Here is a 27,089-nt window from a genome sequence, read left to right as displayed (position 1 = left end):
AATCAACTCTAGATTACTTATAATACCTAATACAATGTAAGTGCTATGTAAATAGTTGTTATACTATAATGTTTATGGAACATTGACAAAAAAAACTGTACATGTTCCGCTCGCTCACAACACAAGCAGCAAATGAGACACGAGGTGAACAATTATCAAACGAGTAAAGCTTTTAATCATCTCTAGATTACAGAACTTTTAACACCTAATTCAATGGAAATGCTATGTAAATAGGTGTTACACTGTCTTGTTTAGGGAATATTGACAAGAAAAAACCTTACATGTTCCACTTGCTCACAAGCAGCGAATGAATGCAATGCGAGGTGAACAATGATCAAACGACGAGTAAAACTTGCAATACCTGTACAGTAGTTGTTACGCTGTCTTGTTTAGGGGATAAGGATGCTTTGGAAGAGGCTCAATAATCCTGAAGTCAGGAACTGTGGAGGCTGAGGGCTGAGGATCTTCAAGCATTGAACGTCGAGACTTCAGAATTGCAGAGGCTTTAGTTAGAAACATTGTTATAGGAAGCTATCTCTTCTTTTTCTTTGCATCATCAAACAAATAGCCAGCCAGCCATCCCTTACTAGCCTTAAACTCTTTTCTCTCGCTCTCATCAACCCAGTCACAGTAGTCTTCATAGAGATTAAGAGCTTTCTCACATATAATTTGGCCATCGACAGGGATATGCTTCTATGACATGTCCTTCAGCCACACATTCGGCGAGATATAGCACTTTAATCTCCCTCTTAGCTTTTGAGGAATTGTTTTGACTTTGTAATTGCTTTTTAGGACCCATTTTTTCACAGGAGCAAAGTAGCGAATGAACGAGACGCGAGGTGAACAATGCTCAAACAACAAGTGCTGGAAGAGCACTTCTGGGTTTTCTCGATTAGCGGTTGGTTGAATTCACGCATGCGGTACTCACAGATAAGGAGGGCTGACTGTGCCTTATTGTAGCCCAAAGCATTAAGTAATGATTTGATCAGAATGCTAGGCAAGCTTCTGCTGTATCTGTACATGTGACAATAATAAACCAATACAATTTTTAATGTTCTTATCACAGTTGTTTTGGGATTTTGCTGTGTGCATATTGGCACAGCATTTTGTACAATTACACTTCTGCATACACTTAAAGTTTCAAGTACAGTACAACTGAATATGTCAAAGACAGGAAAAGTGTTGTGTAAATGTACAATTGATTTTTACCCCAACAACGGCACTGAATCTACATTCTTAAGTAAACTGCTTCAAACTAAAAGGGTATACTTTGATACCCTTTTAGCAGACAAAAAAATCTCTAGTTTCAATCACTGCTTCAGAACACAAAAATGTTTGCAGGATTAGATTGAATTTTAAAAATGAACAGTAAAAAGCCTACTTCAGCCTCAGCTCCCAACACTTTCCAGTGTGCAAAATATATACATAGAACTCCACCTAACTGTGAATTTTCAGAAGCTATCTGATTGAGTATAGTGTCTTCTTTATTAATTCCTTTATCTTAACAAGTGGTCAAAATGCTAGTCACTCAACCTTATTCCATCTAATATATTGGACATTCAATATTGTCTCTCCCCAAACGCTGTCCATTAACTGGTTACACCACCCAGTGCTTCCCCTTCACTAGTCACCCAGCACCGCCCACTCTGAGCCACAGTGGTCACCAACCGTTCCCCTCTTCCTCTTCGCCTGCCACCTCAACCCCAAAAGACTCTTTTCTGAGCAGTACCCGCTCCCAAGGTAGTTTTGCAGAATATTTAGAAACCGGTTAACTGGGATGAGATTGTTCCGCACTTTCCGGTAACTTAATCCTTGGAGACACTATTGACACCAAAGCAGTAATTGCTGAACCTTACGTTAATTTTCATCTCATCAAAAGTGAGTAAAAGATTACTAGCTCTATTCAGTATTGTCTGCATCCATTTCCTCTCAGATGCTGTATACATTCAGTATTTGTCATTTCTTTTTTGTCGTCCTCTTCTGCCCAAGATAGATGAAGAGAAGCAGTGGTATAACACAATAACCCGAGTTCTTGTTATACATCTGGGGCTGGAGCCTTGTGCCATTATAAAGCCCAGTCTTTAACAATATTTAATTATAAGATTATAAAAATATTTTTGCATATACATTTGTGCTATTCTTTTCTGTCATTAGTAGTAAATGCATTAATCTATAATTTCACCCAAGTAAAGATGTGGCATGCGTTCCCTCGGATTCAGGTTTACTTGTTGCTTTCTTTCAAGAATGTCCAAATGAATTTGTTGACTACATCAGGTTGGTCTTGTTGGACCCAGTGGCTGACCCCTGGCACGACCTTCCGTTGGAACACACTGTGTACATACTGTTCCATGTGGTCAATCATGCCAAATTCTAGGAAAGGATCCTTGTCTCCCCAGATTACCAGGGTGGGTGCCACCACATTGTGGTACTTTGACGGGTAGCTGCTGCAAAAGAAGCAAATACATCCAGTTAGCAATGACCAACTTTGCTCAATTGGTAACAGTGCAAATCTTCCATGTGTATAATCACCTTTAAGTGCAATCACCAACCAGGAACTGTGACCATTCATTCTGTAAATCTAGACACAGCTTAATCCTTTCCCAAGCTAAGCAGTTCAAAGTTAAGTTATTATCAAAGTACATCTATGTCACCATAAACAACTCTTAAGATTTTTTTTATTGTGGGCACACTCAATAGGTCCATAGAATAATAACCATTGCAGAATCAATGAACGACCACACCAACTTGGCATTCAACCAGTGTGCAAAAGACAACAAATTGTGTAAATCCAAAAATAAAGAAATAATAATAATAATAATAATAATAATAAATAATAAACAATAAGTATCAAGAACATGAGATGAAGAGTACTTGAAAGTGAGTCCATACGTTGTGGGAACATTTCAATGATGGGGCAAGTGAAGTTGAGTGAAGTTATCCCCTTTGGTTCAAGAACTTGATGGTTGAGGGGTATAACTGTTCCTGAACTTAAGGCTGCAAGTCCTGAAGCTCCAGCACCTTCTTCCTGCTGGCAGCAGTAAGAAGAGAACATGTTCTGGGTGGTGAGGGGTCCTGACAATGGATGCTGCTTTTCTGCAACAGCATTTCGTGTAGACATGCTCGACAACGGGGAGGCCTTTACCTGACGAAGGGTCTCGGTCCGAAATGTTGACTGCTCATTTCAATGGATGCTGCCCGACCTGCTGAGTTCCTCCAGCCTTTTTGTATATATTGATTTGACCACAGCATCTGCAGTGTACTTTGCCTTTACCTGTGTTGGACCAGGCCGTATCCATTACTTTTTGTAGGATTTTCCATTCAAGGGTATTGCTGTTTCTATACCAGCTGTGATGTAGCCAGTTAATATGCTGTCCACTACACACCAACAGAAGTTTGTCAAAGTTTTAGATTCCGCATGACATCTTTGCAAACTCTAAAGAAGTAAAGATGCTTCCATGATTTCTTCGTAATTACACTAACCTGCTGGGCCCAGGACAGGTTCTCTCAAACACTAACAGCGAGGAATTTAAAGTTACTGACCCTCTCCACCTCTAATGAGGACTGGTTCATGGACCTTTGGCTTCCTTCTCCTGTAGTCTGGCTGACATTTAGTGAGTGGTTGTTGTGACACCACCCAGCCAGATTTTCAATCTCCCTCCTATATGCTGATTCATCACCATCTTTCATTCAGACAACAGAGGTGTTATCAGCAAACTTGAATATGGCATTAGAGCTGTGCTTAGCCACACAGTCGTAAGTGTAAAGCAAGGGGCTATGCACACAGCCCTGCTGATGGAGACTGTGGAGGAGATGTTGTTGCCAATCTAAACTGACTAGGGCGTACAAGTGAGGAAATCGAGGATCCAACTGCACAAGTGTATTGAGGCCAATGACTTGGAGCTTATTGATTAGTTTTGAGGGGATTATGATATTGAATGTTGAGCGGTAGTCGATAAAGAGCACCCTGATGTATGCATCTTTGCTGTGCAGATGTTCCAGGGTTGAGTGAAGAGCCAATGAGATGGCATCTGCTATGGACCTGTTGCTCTGGTTGGCAAACTGGAGTAGATCCAAATCACTTCTGAGGCAGGAGTTGATAAGTTTAATCACTGACCTCTCAAAGCACTTCACCATAGTGGATGTAAGTGCTACTGGACAATAATCATCGAGCAGGTTACCACATTCTCCCAAGGCGCCTGTATAATTGAAGCAGGTGTGCTGAAGTGAGAGGTTAAAGATCTCAGTGAACCCTCCTGCCAATTCATCAGCACAGGTCAGGTACACAATCTGGGCCAGATGCTTTTCGTGGGTTCACCCTCCTGAAGACTGCTTGCACTTCATCGTAACTCAGACCTTTTTTACGCTTTTATTCTATATAGACAACTGGCTGAAGATTTGAACACCAACTGTTTGAAAATCAATCTCTTGGGGAAAGAGCGAAGACAAGGAAAGAATGAACTCAGACAAGTCTTCCAGGGAATCTGAGAGAATGAAGCCTAACTGTGAAACAACTGAACTAGGTAAATAGAAAACCTAGTGTCTAAACTGACTGCAAGAACTGAAGCAGTTTATAGAAAATCAACTCTCCAATTTCAAAGTGAAATGCAAGTGAAGTATAGCAAAGGTTGCAGGTGTTGTGGATAGTGTGGAGAGCTGTCAGAGGTTACAGTGAAACATCGATAGTATGCAAAACCGGGCTGAGAAGTAGCAGATGGAGTTCAATCCAGGTAAGTACTTTATTTTGGTAGGTCAAATATAATGGCAGAATATAGTATTAATGGTAAGACTCTTGGCAGTGTGGAGGATCAGAGGGATCTTGGGGTCCGAGTCCATAGGACGCTCAAAGCTGCTGCGCAGGTTGACTCTGTGGTTAAGAATACATACAGTACATTGGCCTTCATCAATCATGGAATTGAGTTTAAAAGCCAAGAGGTAATGTTACAGCTATATAGGACCCTGGTCAGAACCCACTTGGAGTACTGTGCTCAGTTCTGGTCACCTCACTACAGGAAAGATGTGGAAACTATAGAAAGGGTGCAGGGGAGATTTACAAGGATGTTGCCTGGATTGGGGAGCATGTCTTACAAGAATAGGTTGAGTGAACTTGGCCTTTTCTCCTCGGAGCGGTGAAGGATGAGAGGTGACCTGATAGAGGTGTATAAGATGATGAGAGACATCTGCTGAAATGGCTAGCACAAGAGAGCACGGTTTTAAAGTGCTTGGAAGTAGGTACAGAGGAGATGTCAGGGGTAAGTTTGTTATGCAGAGAGTGGTGAGTACGTGGAATGGACTGCCGGCAACAGTGGTGGAGGCAGATACGATAGGGTCTTTTAAGAGACTCCTGGATAGGTACATTGAGCTTAGAAAAATAGAGGGCTATGGGTAACCCTAGGTAATTTCTAAAGTAAGGACATGTTCGGCACAGCATTTTGGGCTGAATGGCCTGTATTGTGCTGTAGATTTTCTGTGGTTCTATATTTCTATTTCCAGATTGTGCTCAAGTCAGGTATTTCTCTCCAGGCTGTTATCAAGTTTCAAAATATCACGAACTCAAGCTCTATGTTATCAGAGTCTTCTAGGTCCTAGGAACAGAAGACAAGGTACATGCTTGCTAGAGAAAAAACAATTAGATGCTTCCCATCAGCTATGCTACAAAGCTACATACAAATGGCGGAGATTCATCTGAAGCAAGTTACTATCCTTTACGCATTGTTCTTGTGAGTTAAACATTGATTACAATTTGTAATTAGATCACTTCAACAGAAACAAAGACTAACTATTTAGCATTTAGAACATGAATGACAGACATGGGGAGAAAGTGAGGGCAGGAGAATAAAATAGATGATCAGCCATGATAGTGTTAAATGGTGGAGCAAGCCCGAAATGTCAAATACTCACCTGTGGCTCTTATTTTCCATGATTCTAACCATTTCCACTTCTCCATTTATCTTCCCTTCTTCCACACCCCTTCTCCACTAACTTTGAAATGCCTTATGTGAATCTTCAGCCAAGAAAACACAATAGTTCCCTACCAAATTCTATCTGATAACACACCAGTGAAACTCTGAGACATTTTACAGTGTTACAGTTGCTATATCAATGCTGTTGTTGCTTGTTCTTACTTGTTGTGCGGCAACATCAGTATCTAAAGTATGGCAAAAATGTTACTCTGGAATATGGAAAAGTGAATAAAATTTATTCAGGACAGAAGGCTAAATCTTACCAAATCTCCACAGATCTATCTTTGGTGCCGCTGTCACTCATAAGCAATAGTTTGTATGTCAAGGGTTCAGTGGTCCTGCTATCTATTGATATCAGTTACATACCAGGTAGTTCAGTAGTCTTGGTATTGTCTTCCTTCACTGTATGGGTTTGTCTGGGTGATCAAATTTCCTCCCACATCCAAAAAAGATGTGCTGGTTGATAAGTTAAATGGCCACTCTAAGTTAACCATCGTACAGCTGGTGAGCGTTCATATAAGAGAATAAAGATAGTTCTGCTACATCATGTATCTTACGTGTTAGGTAAAGGAACAATTTTAAAAGTCGTGATTGATTGCTTTCTCTGCTGTTCCTGTGAGATTCTTAGTTTGAGTCCTCCATATAAAAGACATACTTTGAACAGCAAACAATACATGTTTTGATTCTACTGTAAAATTAATTTCTGAGTGTGTGGCTAGTGACTAGCACCACTACATCCCAGCATTTTCATACCCCTAACCCCCACTCTCCACTTCTGGCAGATGTTGGCAGTAACCCCAAATCACCTCTATAGCTGATCACGTCATCTCCAAAGTACTGAGGCAGCTCCACTTCTCCACCTTGGCAAAAGGAGCTGACAGTACACACAGAGTGCTCTGCCCTAGTTCTCTTGCACATGCCTTGGGCTTTAAGTACACTGGAACTGTCCTGCAGGAATTCCCATGCACAAAGCATACATTAGCCCATTGCACTGTATTTCATTGGTTTAATGTGCCTCTGAGGCAAAGAATACAGCCCAGAGATCAATACTTGCAACTCCCTGTTGCATGTGTTCAAAAGTCACCGGAAACTTCTTGTGATGTAAATCAAGTACTACAGCAGCTGCAAGTTGAGACTGTCAAAAGATGTAATGCCCTGTTTAAGATTTCTAATGCTATGCTGTAGGTATTTCATTTCAGCTGTTTTCTGTAAAAGCAGTGTGCCCTGCTGGTAGAATGTTCTGGTTTCAGCTAGAGATAAGAGCTCCACTGTTCCGCTCAGGAATGTTGTGTCAGCCAATCAGGATGGTGGAATCGGGAGAAAGTTCTAGGGAGAGATTTTGGTGACAGTGCTGTTCGCGGGTTATTTTTTGGCAGGAGCTGTGGGGAGGACAGGAGGGACGGTGGCTGAGAATGCTGTGGGAACGAGCGTCCCGGTTGCACAAAGTGCTTCGTGCAAATGAATGGCTGCAAGGAGGAAGGGCCAATGCTCCCGAGAGAGCCCACTTGTTCGAGATGGATTTCGAGCAAAGTCCAGAATGTGCTGTGTGCTTTCAGGCATATCATGTCCAGTTTCAGGCATATCCAGTTCATGATTCAGATTCAGTTTATTGTCATTTAGAAACCACAAATGCAATGCAGTTAAAAAATGAGACAACATTCCCCCAGAATGATATCACAAAAGCATATGACAAAACAGACTACACCAGAAAATCCACATAACGTTTGGCAATCCCCAATCCAGAGTCCAGAAAGGCTGCTGCGTATTAATATCGCACTACCGTCTAGCATGTTCCCCAGAAAGGAGCTCCAAATCCACCAGACAAAAACAAGACCAAAAACTAAAGCTACAAGACCTGCACAAAACTACATAGTTACAACAGTGCAAACAATAGCATAATTGATTTAAAAAAGACTATGGGCACAGTAAAAATAGCCCAAGATGTTAAAGGACTGTAAGTTCAAAAGAAATCACCACAGTTTCCACAAGTCCCCAGGGTCCCGACAGACTCGCCATTCCACGCCGGCGGCAGAAGGGAATACCCCCACTATGGACTTCCAAGGCGCAGCCCGACTCAGCCTCCCAGACACAGCACACAATGGAAGCTCCGTCGAAACTAGCCTCACAGACGCAGCACACACCAAAAGTGACCTAAGTCCGTCGAAAGGACTCCGAGTCCATCAAACCTCCGAGCCGACCATCCCCTCCGGCACAGCTTCTCCGAGCACCATCCTCTGCAGAGCGTATTAAGACGGCCCCGCCAACGGCCATCGGCAACGCGACCCCGAGAACTGGGGGCCTGTTCTTCCCAGCAGAGTCCCGGACCTCACAGCAGCAGCAGCAACGAAGAAGGTCTTCCTGGAATTTCCCAATGTTTCCCCGTGCTTCCACGTCCGTTTTCAATCGATTATGATTGCGCACAGCACCCCACTTCACAAATAACAGATAATCAGTTCTGGAGTGGCTGCTGCAAGCTGCGTCGCGCCGCCACCTTGAGTTCCTTGAATTAAGACAACTGCAGGATAAGCTCCAACTTTCTGTGCATATTGGACTGGTTTAACTGTAATGGGCCTTTTTTTCTTTTCTCTTTCCACTAACTGTTCAGTAAAGCCGAAATTTGTAAATATATTTTTATAATTTTATGCAGTGTACAATCTGTTATTTCTTGCCAACCAATAACTGTGTATGGGCAATATTTACACAGCATTCTCTCAAATCAGGGTTCCTTTAATCAGAACATCCCAACTTTCTTGTTTGGTTGAACCCCAAATTATACCAACCATAGGCGTATATTGTTTATAAAAGGTGGTCTTTTCACCGCTGAGTCCTGTGGCTGATAGCAGAGCTGGCTAACAAGCTAAGTTTGCAGACGAGCCCAGAGGGGGCTACAAGGTGAAAGCACGTTAAGAGTTATACAGCACCAAATGAGGTGAACAGGAGGTCATCAATGGGCTATGCTCCACTGGGAGCTTCGGACCCAAGAAAAAGAAGAATGTGGTTAATACTAATGTTCTGGACAGGACATTTTCTTATCACCTTTTTGGTTCCAGAAAAGGCAAAGGATCATCTACTGAAACATTACCCCCTACACTACCGAATGACCCCACTACCTTTTTCACAGCTCATCTCTTTCCCAGTCGTTATTTTTGTTAAAAAAATGAGAGCAATTTAAGCTGCATTGGAGAAAGTTAGGAACAAAGCATTCATCTTCTACAGCTTATTTCACCATTCTATCTGATGGCTGATGTTAGCAAAATTAGCAAAGTAGCCAACCAGAGAAATGTGAGAGAGTGAGAGAGGGGGAGTGAGGGTAAGAGAGGTGGGAGGGGCAAGGGCTGAGGTGGGGGGGCAAGGGCAAGAGAGCAAGGCTGCAAGGGTGAAAGAGGGGGCAGGACAGAGAAGTAGAAATGGCAAAAGGGAGAATGAGAGGGTGAGACAGAGAGTGAGTGGGGGTGTAAGGTAGAGAGGGTGTGAGAGAGAGAGAGTGGGAGTGAGGGGGGTGTCAAGTGAGAGGGAGTGGGAGTGAGAGAGAGAGAGCAAAGGAAGGTCAAGACTGAGATGAAAGAGCGAAAAAGAAATGAAAGATGGAAAAAAAGAGAAAAAGAAGGAAGTGACCTTATCTACTTGGGTAACAAAAAAGTATTGTCTTATATTCAATATATAATCAATGAAAATGAACAATAATTCAAACAGCAAGAATATGAACTACAGCAGAACTAAATCACACTGAGGCACATGCGAAGGGGGAAACATTTCGGAATAAAAATTGGTACCGCTCGAAATAAATATAAAAATTTAGGTAATATAATCATCTTGAAAGCATTGATCCGAACTATCAATGACAAAGACATTGGTGACCAATTGGTAAATAAATGGTTAATCTGATCAATTCAAGGTAAAAAATTAGCCTTAAATAAATCCTTACTTTTTTTGTCATTTTAACCCCTAAATATATGAAATAGTCGGTAACCAATTTAAAGGGTAAACATCCATAAATTGGAACCTGCATATTTAGAGGAAACAGTTCACTCTTATTAAGGTTCAGTTTGTAACCCGAAAAATTACTAAACTGAGCCAACAAAGATAAAACTGTGGGAATTGATTCCTCAGGGTTAGAAATATACAATAATAAATCATCTGCATATAATGATAGCTTATGTATCTCATTTCTGCAGGTAATGCCAGGAATATTAGGTGATTCTCAAATAGCAATTGCTAAAGGTTCCAGAGCAATATCAAATAATAATGGACTAAGACACACCTTGCCTAGTGCCCCGAAATAAGCAAAAAAAAAGATCTTTAATTATTAGTGTTAGCTGAAGCTACTGGAGCATTATATATCAATTTAATCCAAGATATAAATGTCTAAAATTAAATTTCTCAAGTACAGTAAATAAATATGGCCATTCAACTCTGTCAAATGCTTTCTCAGCATCTAATGAATTGACACATTCTGGAGTACTACATGAAGGAGTGTAAACAATATTCATTAATCTCCTAATGTTAAAAGAGCAACGGTTTTTAATAAATCCAGTTTGGTCCACAGATATAATTCCAGGTATACCTTCTCCAACCTAGTCGCCAACATCTTAGAAAAAATCTTAGAATCTACATTCAACAAAGATATCGGTCGATATGATGCACTATCAGTAGGATCTTATTTCTTTTTTAAAATTAAGGAAATAGAAGTCCTATAAAATGGTTGTGGTAAATTACCTAATCTAATTGCTTCTTTAAAAACTCTACCTAGCCAAGGAGAGAGAATGGAAGAGAAACACTTAAAAAATTCTACTGTATAACTGTCTGGACCTGGTGCTTTACCAGAATTCAGTGAAAGAACAACACCTTTTATTTCTTCATCTGTAATGGGAGTTTCTAATATTAAACGTTCATCGGATTATATTTTTGGAAAATTCAATTTTCTTAACAAGTCAGACATGAGATTAGGATCATTGGGCAAATCAGAATTACATAAAGAGGTATAAAAATCTGGAAAAGATTTGTTTATTTCATCATGATTAACTGTCAAATTATCATGTTTACGAATCTTAATGATTTGGCGTTTAACCAAGGTAGTTTTCAATTGACTCGCTAAAATTTTACCCGATTTATCACTGTGTATATAAAACTCACTTCTGGTTTTCTTTGACTGATTTTCAATCGAGGATGTAAGTAATAAATTATATTCCATTTGAAAATTGACTCTCTGTTTATAAAGCTCCGTGCTAGGAGCGATGGAATATTTCTTATCAATTTCTTTGATCTTATCAACCAATAATAATGTTTCATTCTTAATACGTTTCCTCATACCAACAGAATAGGAAATAACCTGACTGTGGATATATGCCTTAAAAGTGTCCCGAAGTGTCCCGAAGTGTCCCGTTGGAGATTTCTTCAGTAAAATTAGTTGAAAAGAAGAAATCAATCTGTTCCCTCTTGAGCTTAACAAAATCCGAGTCTTGAAGCAGATTGGAATTAAATCGCCATTGTCTAATACTAGGAGCTATATCCATTAATTTGATAGAAAGTTTCATTGGAGCATGATCAGAAATGGCAATAATGTCATAGTTACAGTCAATCACAGATAGGATGAGACGAGAGTCAATAAAAAAGTAATCAATTCTAGAGTAAGAATGATAAACATGAAAAAAATGAGAACACTTTTTCTTTGGGGTGTAGAAATCTCCAAATATCCAAAATTCCAGAATCATTCATGATGGAATTGATAAGAGTAGCCGACTTGTTTGGTAAGGCTTGAGTAGATATGGATCTATCCATCAAGGGATTCAAACAACAATTAAAATCACCACCCATTATCAGCATATATTCATTTAGATCAGAGACAGCAGTAAATAAATTCTTAAAAAATTTAGGATAATCCTCATTTGGAGCGTAAACATCAGCCATAACCACTTTTTTAAAATTAGTTTTTATACATTTTACAGATTAAAAAAACCCCAAATCACAATGAGGAACTTTAATACAGTGCAAAATTAAGCATACAATGACAATATGATACAGAGAAAGAGAATTTTTAAAAAAGCACCTAAATTGAAGACAAGTAAACTTAGTATCCTCCCCAAGCCCCACAACACACAAAAAAAACTCCAGACCAACCACAACACAATATAGAGAATATAAATCAGGACAACCAAACTCCCAGACTGTGAATACACTTAGCAACTGAGGATAGTAATGCCTACTACCAGAAAAAAAAAGCTGAAAGCAAGGGACCTAAAAGAAAAAAAAACCCTAGTCCAAGAGGAAGGTTATGAAAGTACTTGATAAAAGGTCCCCAGACCTTATGGAACTTTAGGTCCGAATTAAGAACTGAAGAATGAATTTTTTTGAGGTCCAAACAGGCCATGATGTCGTTAAGCCATTGAGCATGAGTGGGCAGGGCAACATCTCTCCATCTAAGGAGGATCAGGCGTCTAGCCAGGAGAGAGGCAAAGGATAATATTCGGCATTTGGTCGGACTCAGACGTAAATCTGTCTCACCCCAGAAACCGAACAAAGCAATTAAGGGGTTTGGTTCTAGGTGCTGATTCAGAATATACGATAACGTAGTGAAGACATCTTTCCAAAATTTCTCCAAGCTAGGACAGAACCAGTACATATGAATGAGAAAGGCCTCGCCCCTCTTGCATTTATCACAAAGTGGACTAATGTCAGGGTAGAATCGAGATAGTTTAGATTTAGATATATGGGCTCTATGCATAACCACTTTTTTATTACAATGTAACCCAGTAATAAACAAGAATCTGCCATTCGGATAGGAAACAGTATCATGATGAACAAATATAATAGAGGAATCAATAAAAATTGAAACTCCCCACACTTTAGCATGTGAATTCGAGGGAAACTGTTATCCCTTCCAAAACCTGAAAAAACGCTGATTATCCTGTTTCCTCACGAGTTTCTTGTACAAAAATAATATGAGCATTCAGCCTTTGGAATACTTTAAAAGTCTTCTTCCACTTAATCGGATGGTTTAAACCATTTGTATTCCAAGAGACAAAATGAGTAATCTAAGCCTAATTTCATAGAATCAACCCTTTGGTATGTAAAGAGTTAACTATAATGCAAATTCATGAACCCGGAAGAGGAACAAAAGTTCAGGGAGGAGCTGGAGGTGACAATATGTCTTTGTAGTTCTAAGTCAGCCCAAATGAGAAACTAAAAATATAGGCATCTTTTTTTGATAGTGTTGATTCTAAAATTTCTTCTTCTATTTGGCAGAAAAAAAATCCAAGGCTAGGCAAAAGATACTTAAAGGTGGGTGGTCTGGCACAGCCGAATTTTAGATTTTATTATTGGGCAATTAATATCCGCTATTTGAAATTTTGGCTATGGGACTTGGATATAACTTCAAGCCCTCATTGGGTAAATCTCGAATGTAAATCGGTACAAAGGTTTTCACTGGGTTCTATTTTAGGGACTTCACTTCCCTTTGATCTTTCTAAATTGTATAAGTAATTAGATAATCCAATAGTTAAATACATTTTACGAATATGGTTTCAATTTTGGAAATTTTTTGGGTTTCACCAATTTATTTTAGCAAGTCCTATTATATCTAACATTTTTTTCTATCCCTCTATTATGGACCAAGCCTACTTGACTTGGAAAACTAAAGGTATATTATGATTTTGTGATTTATTTTTGGATAATTGTTTCATGTCATTTGAACAATTAACTAACAAATATAATTTACCTAGATCCCATTTCTTTAGATATTTACAGGTTAGAAACTTCTTAAATACCACCCTTCCTACTTTCACGAATCTATACTCTGTGGATAATTTGGAAAAAAATTTAGATTTAAGTCCTTTTCAGAAAGGTGCGATAACAACTATCTACAATATAATTACGAAAATTCGTTTAGATGCATCTAATAAAATTTAAAATGATTGGGAAAGGAACTTGCTTTACCTATCGAAAAATGGGAAAAAATTCTTCAATTAGTTAACTCATCCTCTATATGTGCTAAGCATTCGTTGATACAGTTCAAAGTATGTCTAAGGATAAATTAGCTCGTTATTGTTCTCATGTAAGTCCAGTGTGTGATAGATGTCACTCTGAGATAGCCTCTTTAACCATATGTTTTGGTCATGTTCCTCTTTGAAAAAATATTGGGAAGATATCTTTGGCATTATTTCAACTGTTTTGAATATTGATTTACAACCTCATCCTATTACTGCAGCTTTTGGTTTACTAATGATAGAACCACACCACTTAACCTTTTCAGCTCGTCGGATGATTGCATTTCTTACATTAATGGCTAAAAGATCTATTCTGCTGAATTGTAAAGAGATTAGTCCTCCCACCACATTTCATTGGTTCTCTCAAACTATGTTATGTTTAAACTTAGAAAAAAAAATCAGAAGTGTTATATATGATCCATCCATTAAATTTGAAAAGACTTGGAGGCCTTTTATTCAACATTTTCATATGATGTGATTTGATCTCTTTCCAAACCTATTCTCTTGTGTTAATATATACAGGGAGGTTCAGAGTTGATGACACTAATGGTCCTTTCTTTTTTTTTGATGTTACAAACAGCCCATGTTCTTTTCTTTTCTTAGTTTTTGGTTAGTATTGTTTAGATTAGTTTTTTTTGGGGGGGGGTATATATTTTTTTATTTTTGGATGGTTTTTAATGTATTCTACATTTGTACTTGAACGTTTTTGGGAGGTTTATTACCTTTGTATTAATTGAATATATAATTATATATGTTAACCATTAACAATGTCATCCCAATAATTGTGTAGCAATATTGTTATATCTACTATCTTGATATTAATAAAAAGATTGGAAAAGGGAAGGGGGAAGCAATTAAAGTCCAACTATCAATGAATGCCTTACCTGAAAATATTCCTGTAGTAGTTGTGGGGGCCCACCAGTGCTCCAGGCCGAGAAAAACTGTAAACATAGGCCTCCAACTCTTCCTCAGTCAATCTACTATTTTTATTTTTGATTCCAGATATTTCACTCATATAAACATCCTTCAGGCTCTAAAAAATGTGATATATTAGTAAGTGTTAAGCAATTTTGAGCAACTGGAGAACAAAAGTACATAATATGAAATTATCAAAATATAGCCGATAAAAGAAATTTTAAACCCTGTCACTGAGACACACAGTAAATGAACCACAAACGAGGAAAAATCTACAGATGCTGGAAATCCAAGCATCACACACAAAATGCTGGAGGAACTCAGCAGACCAGGCAGCATCTATGGAAAAGAGTACAGTCAGTGGTTCGGGCCGAGACCCAGCATATTGTGTGTATTGCAAGCAGTAAAGCAGTTGACTTGCTTTCCTACCTTGTGCTAAGTTAGCAGGACTCAGCAGAGGTAGCAAGAGGAAAGAGTTCTAAATGAACTCAGTCACCTTGGTCAGAGGGATCACACAAGCAGCCAGATTTGATTTCTAATTGGAGTCAGTTGACACCTGCTTGAAAATGATCGCATGTGGAAGAGAAAACATTCTACAGCAGAGCAAGTTACACAGTATCTGTACTCATTCTTTGCAACAGCTTTTCAACCGGTTCTGCTTCTTCCCAACAGCTTTCTGCATAACCCTGCAACTTCCTCTTCCCCACAGCAACTCAGATTTCCTTTTCCTTCTGAATACGATCACTGGATAAAACTGCAAGCCTTTCTTGCAGTTTCATATTTACATACTGGTCTTTAGCAGGCCCTGTGACTCACAGGACTGCCGACTCTGATATTAGGAATGATTTGATAGAACATGTCGAACAGTAAGTAATAAATGCTGACAAAGAAGGAGAATTGTGTACCTTAAAATCATCCATTTGCATGAAAAGTTCTGGAAGTTTTGGTACTTGGAAGAAGAACATATAGCTGGATTTCAGAAGCTGGGATGGGTGTTGCCACAGGTAGCCTGAATCAAAGAATGTCAACTTATACTCAAAAACAAAACAGAATTTCACAATACATGCTTCTATTTGATGTTAGCTGTGTTGGCTTAGCTAAAACCAAACTGAAAAGACAATGGTTAGGGAATCAAAAACTGGAGCTCATAGCTTTAAGGTAAGCGGGGGAGATTTAATAGGAATCTGGCAGCTTACCTTTTCACTCAGAGAGAGGTAAGCAAATGGGAATAAACTGCTGGAGGAAATGGTTGAGGCAGCCACATTACCAACATTTAAAAGACACTTGGATAGGTACTTGGGCAGGAAGGGTTTAGAGCAGTGGTTCCCAACCTTTTTTTGGCCACGCCCCACCTAATCACCTCTAAAATCCTGATGCCCCCTGTGGTGATATATAATTCTTATTATTCAAAAAGTGAACTTCTATTCACCCGGAGGAAGCCTAAAAGACCATTAACTTGGTTTAAACAAGCTTCCAAAGAACATGGCATTCATGAAAGAGAAAAATAAAAGAACCAAAGGACTGTTAAAGTTCTGAGGAAGAAATTACTAAGAAATTGTAAAAAAAAAGAACATTAAGTAATATTAAAATAATAACAATAAATAAATAAAACAATGCCGATTCGTTTCTACAGCATACAAAGACAGATACACCATTTAAAAGAGATGACACAATGTGTACACCTTCACACCACCAAGAACTGAAAGCTACTGCAAAAAGCAGCATTGGCGCGACTTCGTACGAGTTTCTTACGCGTTTGGACTTGTTCATTCGTTCCTTCCTACATCAGTCAATTCATTAATTTAATTATGAAAGCCATTTGAAGGTTGTAATGATGGTGATTCACTATATATATACAGTACATACGCAATTACACATGTACATACACACACAAGTATTTTTATGTATGCATACTGTATATACACATATGTATTAACTCGCACACACACTCATACTCACACACTTACTAGAAAAAACTCACTGTTAATAACTCATTCTCGAATTGCCCCCCTTAAAAATCAAATTACCCCCCTGTGGGGCGCATGCCCCACGTTGGGAACCACTGGTTTAGAGGGATGTGGACCAAACAATAGACAATAGACAATAGGTGCAGAAGTAGACCATTCGGCCCCTCGAGTCTGCACCGCCATTCTGAGATCATGGGTGATCATTCACTATCAATACCCAGTCCCTGCCTTGTCCCTATCCACAGTGGGAATCTCGGTCCTCGTGGCTGCGAGGCCTGTTCCCACACTGTAAGACTCTGTGACAAAAACTTGTACTCCATTTTAAAACCACTCGGAAATATCCCAGAGTGCTTCTGTTCTATATTGTCAATTCAGAACACTGTTGCAAATCTAGCATCGGTGAATGCTAGCTAAAGGCTGGCCATTTCCTGCTTCAAGTCCTGCTGAGCTCCTAAAGCAGACATAAAGTAGTTTCCACTTAAAGACTGACCCAAGGAAAGAGCCAATCTGCCTGCTCTGTTCCTTGCTGCATAGTTGGCCTTCCTTTAAAGATTCAGCCACCAGTGGGTAGAACAGAAAGCAATATGTAAAGGGAGGTGAGAAAAAACAAACCAGGAATCTAATGTTATTCTCAAATATCCAGCCATTGAGGCTATCACATTTAATGTGGTTTAGAGGGTTTCGACTGCAGCTCTAGTATAAAACACAAGTTGTCAAATTGTCTCCACATGCCATAAATTTCCGTCATCCTATGAACTGTCACTAGGAGATTAAAATAAGAATTGGCATTAGAGAGCTTTCCATTAGGGCTTCAAAAGAGGTTAACTCTCAAAGGCATACACATGAAGTGTAGTCATTATGTAGCACATGTGACAGCTACTTAGCACAGAGAACGATCCAATGGAGAGCAACATGATAATGAGCAGGCAACTGATGGCAGGGAGATAAATATCAGCCCTGACATTAGGAAAATAGCTCCTCTTCAGAACAGTGCCACAGAATATTCTACATCCACCCAAGTAAGCCGAGGGGAGTCATGCTTTCGTGATACCTAGGATACTTTATATAAGTTTCTATGCCGCAGAACAACAACAGACTTCACGGTAAATGTCAGCGATATTAAACCTGATTTTGTCCTCGTTCTGGCTGTCCAGCAATGCTGGCTTAAATTACCAGCCTCCACACAATGCTCAAAGTTTCTGAAGTGACCCTTGAACCCACATCTGTCCTGAGCAAGATTGCTACTATTGGAGTATAAAAGTTGCATTGTTTGCTGTGTAACCAAAACTATGTAGTTAGCTTTGAGTTTGCTATTTGCTATGCATGTATCCAATTTAGTAGGAGAATGAAATCTTAAGAATGTAGAAGATAATGGGGTGTTAATGAGAGGTAGCTAAGAGATGTAGATTAGAACATGATTAAGTCAATGGGTAGAAACAATAGTGGCGGATGTACTTGTGATACGCAACTGTAGACCAATTGGATATGCTAATGCAACTAAACCAGGAGATTGCTATAAAAAATGCTATGTACAAGGATCGGTGGGCAATCAGCAACTAGCTCAATGACTGTCTCAGCTTTGATTTGCAAATTAAAGTTTAACCCTTCTTGAAGAATCTTCTGTGTCTCCTGGTCATTTGTGGGGCACGAGAAACCACGACACTACCCCTTGAGCTACAGCTATCAATGAATCAATTGTAAATATAACTATCTTGCAGGTATGAATTGTCATCACCAACAGTGCAAGGCAATAGAAAAATGTTTATTGAAATTATGAATGTGAAGTACCAGTTTGTAGCAAAAGTTAGCAGAAAATCACCAAATATCTGAACACAGTTCAACAATTTCCTGTAATATCTTGGGAGCACTTTGAAGAAGAACAATCTGGTTGTGTATTTTACTGTCCCTTCTTGTTCCACCCCATTGCTAGACCAGCTATTTAAGGTATGGACTGAGAAGGTAATTCAGTCCATATTAAACTACCTTCTCAATCCATTCCTTAGATAGCTGTTGGCCCTCCCATCTCTCCTGGAAACAAACAGTAGCTTTCAACTCACGATGGAATGATGTTGGATGTGGTGCGTTCAGGATGATCAATTTCTCCACCATCTCCGGGTTGCAAATAGCCAAATTCCAAGCTATGACACCTCCCCAGTCATGTCCGACGAGAATGCAGCTGTTATGTCCTGAAAGCACAACAAAATAGCATAATCAGTTAGGCTATGTTGAGATGTCAATCCACTATAGACACTGCTCATTGGGAATATATCCAATATCAGGGTTAAAAGTCTGCAATTCATAGTATAAAACCCAGACAATCTCACACAGTAATCAAGAAACGGGGGATCCAACAAAGTTCTTTACATATCCTGTTCCTGGACTGGTGAGATATTTCCATGGAACCACTTAGGACTCAGAAACGGCCATATTCCAAGCAGTTTCCAAACATCTTTCCCTCTGAGCACGCAGATAAAGATGCAGTAATTCTCCTCCCATTGGCAGCTCTCCGAGATACAATAGAATGGTGCTAAAGTTAGTAAATCTGTAAATAAACAGGATGAATCTGCTCAGCTCCTCAGACTGTCCTGTCATTTAGTAATATCATGGCTGGTCTGCCCTGGGGCTCATCTTCTTCCTTGTTCCAGTTCCTCATAAACCTCCATTTCCTGGTCTTTGAAAGATTTATCCACCTCCTCATTAAATGACTCGGAATGATATAGTCTGCTCAGCTCTCTGGGCAGACAATTCTATAAATTTACCAGCCCTCCATGCACCTACAGTAGGGAATAGTAAATTCATAGCAGGATGTTGTTCTGGAGCACAGCAGCGGTGGGGGGGTGGGGGGGGGGTGACCATGCAGAGTGAGATCAAGAGGGCCCCTACAGGTTGGTACTAGGCAGTGAAAGTCTGCAACAGGCTCAACTGGTCCCAGGCACAAACCGTTGATAAAGTAAATGAAAGTGAGCATGCCTGTATACTAGCAAAGGTTTCATCGCACTCCAGTATGGAAACGTGCCTTTGTACACGTATCGGGTGTTATAGAAGCACAGTGGTTAGCGTGACGCTGTTGCAGCTTGGGGTGCTGGAGTTTGGAGTTCTGTTCCGACACCGTCTGTAAGAAGTTTGTACATCTTCTCCAGGAGGATGTGGGCTTCCTCCTGCTGCTCCTGTTTTCTCCCGCAGTCCAAAGACACATGTTTCAATAAGATCACCCTTTGTTCTTCAAAGCTCCAAAGAATGCAGGTCTAATTTTTTCAGATGCTCATGATAGACAACTCGCTGATCCCAGGAATTAGTCTAAGGGATTTCTAGTAGTGAATGTCACAGATATGACAGGCACTCTTCACCATTAACAATACGTTGAGTTCCAGTGAAAGGTCATTCATTCATTGACTGGAAAAATCAATTCTGCCTTTGTCTCTGCACAATTCATAAACACAACAGTTTTTGCAGATGCTAGAAATCCAATGTATTACACACAAAATCCTGGAAGAACTCAGCAGGCTAGGCAGTGTCTATGGAGAGGAATAAAGCCAGTGTTTCACTCCAAGACCCTTCATCAGAACTGGAAAGGAAGGCGGACGAAGTCAGAAATGTTGTCTGACCTGAGTATTTCCAGCACCACCTTATTTTTATTATTCCCAGTACCTGTAGTTTTCTTTTGCTCATTAGGGAATGAATGCAAATGTGAGTTGGATCACATGGCTGCAAGGTGCAACTAATAAGTAAACTCAACTTCAGGTCATTCATTTGTTGGTTGCTCAAGAAACAGCAGATTGCAAATTTTAGGCTCCACATCAGCAAAGAACATTTTTAATACATCTGAGATTTACTAAACCTAATTCTTCATGTTGACCCCAAGATGTATAAATTCTGAACAGAAATTGCAGCCTTCAAAGCATTTTTCCTGCAAGAAAAAACATTTGCATATAACACAATTCCACACAAATGCTAGTTTGATTCAGGAGTCCTGAACAATCCCTGTGAAGAGTGCAAACAGGCAAAATAGCAATTTCTTGGCAGCAACAGTAGGGTCCGCATACCTAGAGCTTCAATAATGCCTCTGACATCAGCCAGCAAACGCTCCACTTTGTAGTCACTTCGATCAGTGGGTGCATCAGAATCCCCAAAACCACGCAAGTCCACAGCCACCACTTGGTATTTACTTTTGAACTCCCGCAGCTGGTAACGCCATGAATACCTGTGGCATAAGAGTGCAATGAGACAGGAGCCCCATCAGCAACACGTCAGAGCCTGCCACACATTTGAGACCAGTACAGAGCAGCTATTGGCCTCTACAACAATGTACCTCTGGCCACATAAAACAACATACTGAAGAATCTATATACACACTCATTCCCACAAAGGCCATGTTATTTTTCTTTATACAAGAGATTCTACAGATGTTGGAAATCCAGAGTTAAACACACACAAAACGCTGGAGGAACTTGGCATTTGACTTCTTCTCCTTACATTCGAGTCCTGATGAAGAATCTCAGCCTAAACCATCAACTGTTTATTCCTTTCCATAGATGCTGGCTGACCTGCTGAGTTCCTCCAGCATTTAATTTCATGCTATTAGAAAGAAAAAAAGATTCAAATGCATAATGTCACTCTGTACCTCATGTTACCCCAAACTGCTTTAAGCAATAAAAATGTCTTCAAAACCTTGGTAATGTGAAGCCAACTTTATGCGCAACATGCTCCCACCGATAGCAATACCAAAACAACTATATAATTAGCTTCACTCTGTTGACTGTTAATATTTAGGTGATTCCTGCTTTTCTTTAAATAACAGAGATTCATACAGTTATATTAATATAGAAGACTCTCAATCAAATTTGATATTAAAATTATAAGGAAATATTAAGAAAGAAGCCTACGAGAGAATGAAAGCGAGATTTATCATAGTGAGGGGGCATTCAAAACTTGAGGTGTCTGGACAGGAAGGGTAAACCACCAGTGGTGGAGTAATTATAATCAGGAATGACAGGCAAAAAGCCAGACTTGGAGGAGTACAGATATTTAAATATTGTAAGACCAGAGGTGATTACATAGGCACTATAAAAAACGATGACCAATTGGCACCTTTTGCCTGATCCACCATTCATTAGGGTTATACCTAATGTATTATATCATCTCTTGGCCACACGACCAAGGAAGTACAAGAGACATACAGATACTGCAATCTGGAGCAACAATGAGCTGTAGAAACTCAGTGGGTCATACAGCCTCTATGGGAAGAAAGAAACCGCCACTGTCTGTTGAAACCCTGCATCCGGACCCAGTCCCGTACCGTGTGTTGCTCAGGGAGCTGTATTCATCAGGATGAGTCTTATCAAATGACACAAATATTTGCTTTGTTTTAACCAGCATGCCAAGGGCCCAACAACATCAACAAATGCACAGCCATCTTCAAGTATTCGACCAATAGAAACAGCATCCTTAACTGAGGAAAAATATACTAGCTTTGGAGTCTTTGTGGAGGAGGTTTGCGAGGTTGGTTCCAGAGATGAGAGGGTTAACCTATGGAGTCGCCTGGGACAAGACTCGTTGAATTCAGAAGAATGTGAAGGGATCTTATAGAAAGGGGAATAGATCTAGTCCGAGAGAGTAGTGAACCTGTGGAATACTCTGCCCAGGGAAGCAGTTGAAGATACCTCATTAAATATATCTGTCACAAATAACCATGGGTCAACTGCCGAAGAAGAATAACCAGATGGCTTGAGTCGCAAAAATAGATTGAGGTGCTTTTATTTACAAAAATAATGGAAAAACAAAAACCTGGACGTCCACATCAAAACAAGAAAAAGAATGAAAAAAAAATACAATATATATATACAGCTTGTAATTGTCAACTGTCTGGTTAACAGCCTCCCTCAGACTAAATAGAGAAAAAAAAACCCAAAGCCGTGGTAACCCGAGGCTTATAACCGCTAAGCCCCTCCCTCTCGACCAACAAAAAGCTAATTAACTCAATTATCTTCCATCTCACACAATCTGAAACTCTACTGCCAGTTCTCACAATAAACACACATACCTCATTATAGGAGTCACCATTTCCCAGTTAAATAACTTAAATAAACCCCAAAACTTTAGCACAAGATGAGTAATTAGGTAACATAACCCTTGACCCAGTTAAAGATGGTATCCTCCACCATCAGTGCTATCAGTGGTGGCCAGTGCTATCATGTTTGCTGTTGTGTGCCGGGGCAGCAGGCTGAGGGTAGCAGACACCAACAGAATCAACAAACTCATTCGTAAGGCCAGTGATGTTGTGGGGGTGGAACTGGACTCTCTGACGGTGGTGTTTGAAAAGAGGATGCTGTCCAAGTTGCAAGCCATCTTGGACAATGACTCCCATCCACTCCATAATGTACTGGTTAGGCACAGGAGTACATTCAGCCAGAGACTCATTCCACCGAGATGCAACACTGAGCGTCATAGGAAGTCATTCCTGCCTGTGGCCATCAAACTTCACAACTCCTCCCTCAGAGTGTCAGACACCCCGAGCCAATAGGCTGGTCCTGGACTTATTTCCACTTGGCATGATTAACTTATTTTATTTAATTAGTTATGGTTTTATATTGCTATATTTCTTCACCATTTTTGGTTGGTGGAGCTGTAATGAAACCCAATTTCCCTCAGGATCAATAAAGTATGTCTGTCTGTCTGTCATCAGCACACCTGTGTAGGTCGCTGCTGCCTCGATATCAGACTGCTCTCTGCAGCAGCTCTGTTTCAGACCAGTGACTGTAGAGGAGAGAAACGTCAGATTATCATGACACCTCGGCAAAACACTTATTGGAAAGACGAATATGAATAAATTGAACTGAGATAATTAAACTGTGATATAATGTGTATCTTTTTATTTTCATACCTATTACTGTTGGGGATAAGTGTAATATTGTGACTGTTGATTTATTGTGATGCGTGGACTCACCACAATGACAGAGGGGAATAATATGTGTGAATGACCCTTTGAGTGTTTTACTGAATGTGCCATGTGCCATCCATAATCAGTTACAGGCCTTCGTCACAATATCTGAGACACAGTTAGATTGATTTTTATATAGCAGGAGAATTAAGGGTTATGATCTTATTGAATGGAAGAGCAGGCTAGATGGGTTAGATGGCTTATTCCTGTTTCTTTTCCTTATGAATACCACTCTGATAAGCAGTCGTCCAACTCCTGACTGGACAACTCACGACTAAAGCTCAGCTCATGCAAACATACAAACCCTTCACAGAAGACAAAACTAAAATATAAAAATAAGAGCCTGAATTTCATTGCAAATTAAGTCACAAGGGACCCTCCATTGACAAAAGAAACTGCTAAGTAGAAGTCAAGGGGTAGTATTTACCAGATCTCTGGAAAGCCATGTAGCAGCAACATCAATTGCTTGTTCTTCTCCCCAGCCACAACATAGTGAAACCGCAGCCCTGAATCCTGAAGGAAAAAAGAGTATTGAGAACTTAGCAACTCTCAGACAACAGTCATTGGGAGCACAGAAGAATGAGAGGTGACCTCAAAGAAGTTCATAAAATCATGACGGTTGAAGGCAAGTTGGATGGTCATAGTCTTTACAGAGTTGGAGAGTCCAAAACTTGGGTGCACAGATACAAGATAAGAGGGGAGATACTGTATTTCAAAAAGACCTGAGAGGTAACTTTGTTACATGGACAGTAGTGAGTCCCTGGAATGAGTTGCCAGAGGAAGTGGACAAGGCAGGCACAATTTAGGAGTTATTCATATAATAACATGGTGGAGATGGGCTTTGAGGGTTATAGAGAAATGCATGTAACTGGTACTACAGGATGCTGTGGTCAGCGTGGGCTGATTGGGCTAAAGGCCTGTTTTTGTTCTATGACTCCAAGTATCTATAACACAATCATCCGTTTTTGACACCACTGCCAGAATTACTACCATCTTTGATCATTTAAATTATGGTAATCTATGCATTTCCTGACCGGGAGACCTCAGTCAGTCCAGATTGGGAGCAGCATCTCCAACAGCATTACACTGAGCACGGGGGGCCCCCAGGGCTGTGTGTTCAGTCCACTGCTGTTCACTCTGCTGACCCACGACTGTGCTGCAACACACAGCTCGAACCATATCATCAAGTTCGCCGATGACACGACTGTGGTGGGTCTCATCAGCAAGAATGACGAGTCAGTTTACAGAGGGGCGGTGCAGCAAAGCACTGAAGCTATCAGACTCCTCAATACCCAGAGCCTGGACTGACATTTTGCCCTATCATCCTGTTTATTATTTATTGTAACGCCTGCACTGTTTTTGTGCACTTTATGCAGTCCTGTGTAGGTCTGTAGTCTAGTGTAGCTTTCTCTGTGTTGTCTTTTTACGTAGCTCAGTCTAGTTTTTGTACTGTGTCATGTAACACCATGGTCCTGAAAAACGTCGTCTCATTTTTACTATGTACTGTACCAGCAGTTATGGTCAAACTGACAATAAAAGTAACTTGACTTGATTTACTGCATCCTAGCGTGCATTCTTTAAATTTGAACAGATACCCCATATGCCCTGTTAGGTTGATGTAAAAAATGCCATTTTCCACAGATCTCATGCTAATCTCCAAAGTTCAAATGCCTTGAATAACGTTTCTGAACCAGAAGATTGGTTCAAAATCACTCTGGTTCTGCAGATAGTGAACAATGAAGCAGGTAGTCAGTTAGTAAACAGCCTGACAGAGAAATGTAGTGCCCTGAGCATTTATGGGAGGCAGTGAAGGATTATCAATTTTTTGAGTTAAAACTACATCAGAGTAAGTACTGATCCACACAGTCAAGGCCTTTAAAGAGATTGGCAGAAATCTAGAAATCTCTTCCATGTGCAGCAATTAATAGCAGATCACTTTTTAATAATTTATATCCCTTATCAATATTTTTTAAACTCAACAGTCTTCATAGGAACATAAGAATCAGAACCAAATTTGTTAACTCAGCAGCAGCCGTTGAATACAATACATAATCTAGCAGAGAAAAAAATAACTAAAATAATAATAATAAGTAAATTAATTATATATACAGTACTGTTTAGATTTTTTTTAAGCGTACAAAAAGAGAAATACTGTATAGTAAAAAAAAAGTGAGGTTGTGTCCAAAGCTTCAATGTCCATTTAGGAATCAGATGGCACTGGGGAAGAAGTTGTTCCTGAATCGCTGAGTGTGAGTCACCAGGCTTCTGTACCTCCTACCTGAAGGTAACAGTGAGAAAAGGGCATGCCCTGGGTGCTGGAGGTCCTTTATAATGGACACTGCCTTTCTGAGACACCACCCCCTAAAGAAGTCCTAGGTGCTTTGGAGGCTAGTACCTAAAATGGACCTGACTAGATTTACAACCTTCTGCAGCTTCTTTCGGTTCTGTGCAGTAGCCCCTCTGTACCAGACAGTGATGCAGCCTGTCAGAATGCTCTCCAAGGTACAACTATAGAAGATTTTGAGTGTACTTGTTGACATGCCAAATCTCTTCAAACTCCAAATAAAGTATAGCCTTCCTTATAACTACATCGATCTGCTGGGACCAGGTTAGATCCTCAGAGATCTTGACACCCAGGAACATGAAGCTGCTCACTCTCTCCACTGAACCTTCACCTTAGGGACAATTTATAGTGGTTAATTAACCTTGCAAACTTTGTGACAGGGAGGAAACTGGAGCGTTCAGGGTAACTTAGAGTAAGATCAACCTTGGCGCGGAGGGCGTGTAAAAAATGGAGGGGCCGAATAGCCTACAGCCCGGCTAGGTCCCATGGGGGCGACAGGTGGACAGACTTCAGTGCGCACGCGCGGTTAAGAACTACAACTCCCATCAGGCCCTGGTGCATGTGAGACAGGTACACGGCGATTTAGCAATCGCAGCCCCTACTCCCCCCGTCGGTACCTTGAGCCGAACGAAGCAATGCGCCCCCAGGGACGGGTCGTTCAGGCAAGCGGGGGGGCTCTCCCGCACCCGCCACTCGAAGGCCTGCCTTCGCTTCCTGACGACCACCCAGGCCGCCTTCAGCAGGAACATGATGCAGGCGACGGTGATCATCGTGTGGACGGCGAGCCAGTAAACGGCGGCACCCGCGGCCAGCGCCACACGGCTGGGGAGCACAATCAACCGCGATGTCAGCGTCGCCATCGCTCGCCCTCGCCTCCTTCCGGTTCCCGCTCCGATTGGCCAGTCCCGCGGAGCGCTCGAAGGCTCATTGGTCGCCTCCGCTGTCACTCAGCACCGGGCTGACGTCACAGCAGGCAAAGTGCTG

General features: G+C 40.5%; 1 protein-coding gene across 3 annotated transcripts; it reads right to left on the bottom strand.

Moving 5' to 3' along the window:
* Positions 1-1,348: 1,348 nt before the first annotated feature.
* Positions 1,349-27,089, bottom strand: LOC132406396 (epoxide hydrolase 4). 3 transcript variants are annotated; one of them, XM_059992024.1, is made up of 7 exons: positions 26,723-27,089; positions 24,189-24,274; positions 20,868-21,025; positions 18,882-19,010; positions 15,763-15,866; positions 14,827-14,975; positions 1,349-2,444 (listed from the first exon to the last, which is right to left on the bottom strand). In XM_059992024.1, the coding sequence occupies exons 1-7, from the start codon at positions 26,963-26,965 to the stop codon at positions 2,222-2,224; spliced, it is 1,092 nt and encodes a 363-aa protein (XP_059848007.1). In that variant the 5' UTR covers positions 26,966-27,089; the 3' UTR covers positions 1,349-2,221. The 3 variants fall into 3 exon arrangements, with proteins under 3 accessions (XP_059848007.1, XP_059848008.1, XP_059848009.1); XM_059992025.1 differs by having other exon boundaries at positions 1,349-2,441; XM_059992026.1 differs by lacking the exon at positions 1,349-2,444 and adding an exon at positions 2,453-11,730.

Source organism: Hypanus sabinus, chromosome 16 (genome assembly GCF_030144855.1).
Source record: "Hypanus sabinus isolate sHypSab1 chromosome 16, sHypSab1.hap1, whole genome shotgun sequence".
NCBI classification, from domain to species: Eukaryota; Metazoa; Chordata; class Chondrichthyes; order Myliobatiformes; family Dasyatidae; genus Hypanus; species Hypanus sabinus.
The sequence above is the reverse complement of the archived record's forward strand: the minus strand, read 5'-3'. Positions and strand labels throughout refer to the sequence as shown.

Excerpts from the sequence above, each read along its gene's own strand:
- LOC132406396 (XM_059992024.1), bottom strand. The coding sequence starts at position 26,965 with ATGGCGACGCTGACATCGCGGTTGATTGTGCTCCCCAGCCGTGTGGCG. Across the intron at positions 24,275-26,722 it reads ATTGCTTCGTTCGGCTCAAG|GATTCAGGGCTGCGGTTTCA; the intron begins GTACCGACGGGG and ends TTTTTCCTTCAG. Across the intron at positions 21,026-24,188 it reads CATGGCTTTCCAGAGATCTG|GTATTCATGGCGTTACCAGC; the intron begins GTAAATACTACC and ends CTTATGCCACAG.